The sequence below is a fragment of the Stegastes partitus genome, unplaced genomic scaffold (assembly GCF_000690725.1).
Source record: "Stegastes partitus isolate 25-593 unplaced genomic scaffold, Stegastes_partitus-1.0.2 Scaffold736, whole genome shotgun sequence".
NCBI lineage: Eukaryota > Metazoa > Chordata > Actinopteri > Pomacentridae > Stegastes > Stegastes partitus.
The window spans coordinates 191,270-193,992 of NW_007578467.1; the positions used below are offsets into that span (position 1 = coordinate 191,270).

The 2,723-nt window shown below is 40.6% G+C and overlaps 1 protein-coding gene across 1 annotated transcript in view; it reads right to left on the reverse strand.

Moving 5' to 3' along the window:
* The window catches only part of malrd1 (MAM and LDL receptor class A domain containing 1), a 67,781-nt gene extending 66,207 nt beyond the window's left edge, over positions 1-1,574 (reverse strand). Inside the window, exon 1 of the mRNA XM_008291337.1 lies at positions 1,409-1,574. Coding sequence (XP_008289559.1) covers positions 1,409-1,574 — 166 coding nt within the window. The remainder of the gene's footprint in view (positions 1-1,408) is intronic.
* Positions 1,575-2,723: the final 1,149 nt, after the last annotated feature.

A 2,723-nucleotide genomic window follows, 5' to 3' on the forward strand; every position in this document is an offset into this window, starting at 1 on the left:
GTCTCGTCCGCCGCCGGCCTCCAGCTCGGCCGCCCGGGGATCTCCGTCTCGTCCGTCGCCGGCCTCCAGCTCGGCCGCTCGGGGATCTCCGTCTCGTTCGTCGCCGGCCTCCAGCCCCCTGATGGGTTCCGTCGCCGGCCTCCACCCCGACCGCCCGAGGGTCTCCGTCTTGTCCGTTGCCGACCTCGACCCCAACCACCTGATGGGTTTCGAGGCCACAAGCCTCCGGTCCGACCTCCTGATGGGTGCCATTGCCGCTGGCCTCTGTGGGCCCGCCTGGCCATTCAGCCTCCAGGCCGTCCTCCGGAGCAGCCCTGCCTACCTGTGGAGTATATCTTTTTTTTTTTGCCTTGCTGACAGGCTCCCAGGCTGTCCTCTGGACCTTTTGGTTTTTTGAACTGTGGTATATGACCTGTTTCTGGACTGCCTGCCAGCTTTGTTTTTTGGTGGTTTTGTTTTTTCTCCCCCTATAGACTTCGGATTATCTGCCAGACTGTTCTGGACACCTTTTGCTTACTTTTGAATCTTTTAAAAAAACAACAACAAGCAATTAACTCTCCAAAAAACAATGGAATAAGGCATGCATAATCTGCTTTTAGACTTTTGTAAATTTCAAAAACTGCAGTAATGTCAGAAAAAGTCACATTCTTATAAGATCCTGTGATGACTAACTGGAGAATATATCTGTTGAAAGTAGAAAATGGGTTGAATTTTCAAGGTATAAAGCTTTAGGACATAATCATAAACAGAGTTATGCAGAGCTGGACTGTCATGCTAAGAGTATGAAAATAAAGCATCATTATTCAATTTCTAATTAATGTATTTCAATTACCTGCATGAAAGCAGGTAACATTTAAAGATTGTATAATATACTCTTCAGCCAGAACCATAAAACTATTTCAGATTATGGCTATAAGCAATGCAATGTAACAGGAACACTAGTGGAATATAAACACTAAATTGCTTCATAAGAAAAGCTTTTGAAAAAAAACGAGTGAAAAAATTGTGGGTTTTTTGTGATAATCATCTATTATCCAGGCCCTGTGTGGGATACAGTTTTTTTTTTGTTTTTTTTTTTCCCATTATTTCAGCTGTAAATAGGCTTGATGGTTTTGAATGAAACATCATAATGGCACATCATGGACGTGCCCAATCCAGGGTTATCCATCTTTTTCTCAGAGGGAGGCAATTTACTCTCCATGTCAGTTACAAACCACTGAAAATGTTTATTTCACTGGCACATTCACACAATCAATGTGCTGCAGCCACCTGTGAATTATGAATAATTTTTAGTTTTATGCTCATCTGAAGTACGCTTTGGCTTCTCCGTCTAATTAGTCTGCCTTCTTTAATTTCTCCTTTATAATATCAATCACATTTAGATTGTAAATTGTCACATTTCACTCACAGTTTTTCTCATCGCTGCCGTCTTCACAGTCGTCAGTGAAGTCACACACAGAGTCCTGAGTCACACAGAAACCCTGAGTGCAGGTAAACTCCTGGGCTGAGCAGGCGGCGGCCGACGCTGGGTTATAAACCACAGCGAAGGCCAACAGCAGCCACACTGGACCCATCGGCAACGCCATCAGAAGTGTGTCCTTTAACTCCAACAGAATATTTTAACCTCCAAGTTAAGCATTTTGCTGTCAGGACATGAGGAAGAATTCCAGTCGTGGTAGAGACTGTCGTCACGCTCCTCAGTTCACTTGGATCTTGGATTGAGGCTGAACGTCGTGCTCAAGCTGTTGACTTGTTGTAAAAGGCAATAAATGGTTTTTATGACTGTGACTCAGTAAGGTCACTTTGCTTATTTATGTGTTCCTGTCTTTAACATGGAGTCACTGCAAGAGTAAAGAAAGTAATTCTTAAACGTCCGACACTATCTTTAAAAAAGAAAAGAAAAAAAAAGTGGAATATTTTGTAAAATTTGCTTATTCATTTTGTTTAATAATACAGAGAAAAAATACGAACCTATTCTTGTGTCTGTACTGTGAAGTGAAGCTATGTAGCTAATGCTACATGCTAAGCTAGGCTAATGTATGTTAGCTTAGCTTAGCATAAAGGCTAAAAAAAAAGAAACAGCTCAACTGGCTCTTTGAGAAAGTAACTGCTTCTGTTTACTACCTGTAATGCTTACTATGGAAAAAGTTGCAGTAAATCCTTGACAATGTCATTTAATGACAAAAAGTTGGGAAGTGAAAATATTGGACTTTGCAAGCAAGAAAACAAGACTAACTTTCCTAAATGATGTTCTGCCTCTCCTGTCAGAAATGTAGAAAAATATGTTAAAAATAACAAAAATCTACAAAAATCTATTGTGTTTTTTGTCTTAATGTAGCATGCAAAACAAAAATTAAAAAAAACACTCACCAACTAGGATGTTGGCTCATTGGGAAGGTGCTAGCATGGATAAAATATTTGCACTTGCATGTATATGTGTTAGTTGTGTTTGAGCTACTACTTAAACAATATGCAAGTGTTGATATTTATATACTTTAGCATAAGGGGCGTCTTAATAATTATTACTCAGTATTTATTTGAATAAATACCCATCGGTCTGTCTGCACAGGTAGCAAGTAAAAAAAGAAGTAACCCTTCTCAACAAGATAACAACCATTAGCTCTGGCTAATTGCAGCTGATGGATTGAACACATGACAAGGGAGAGAGGAGATGAGTGGGGAATTATATGAACTGCTATAAGAGGATCATTAACTGTGTCCAA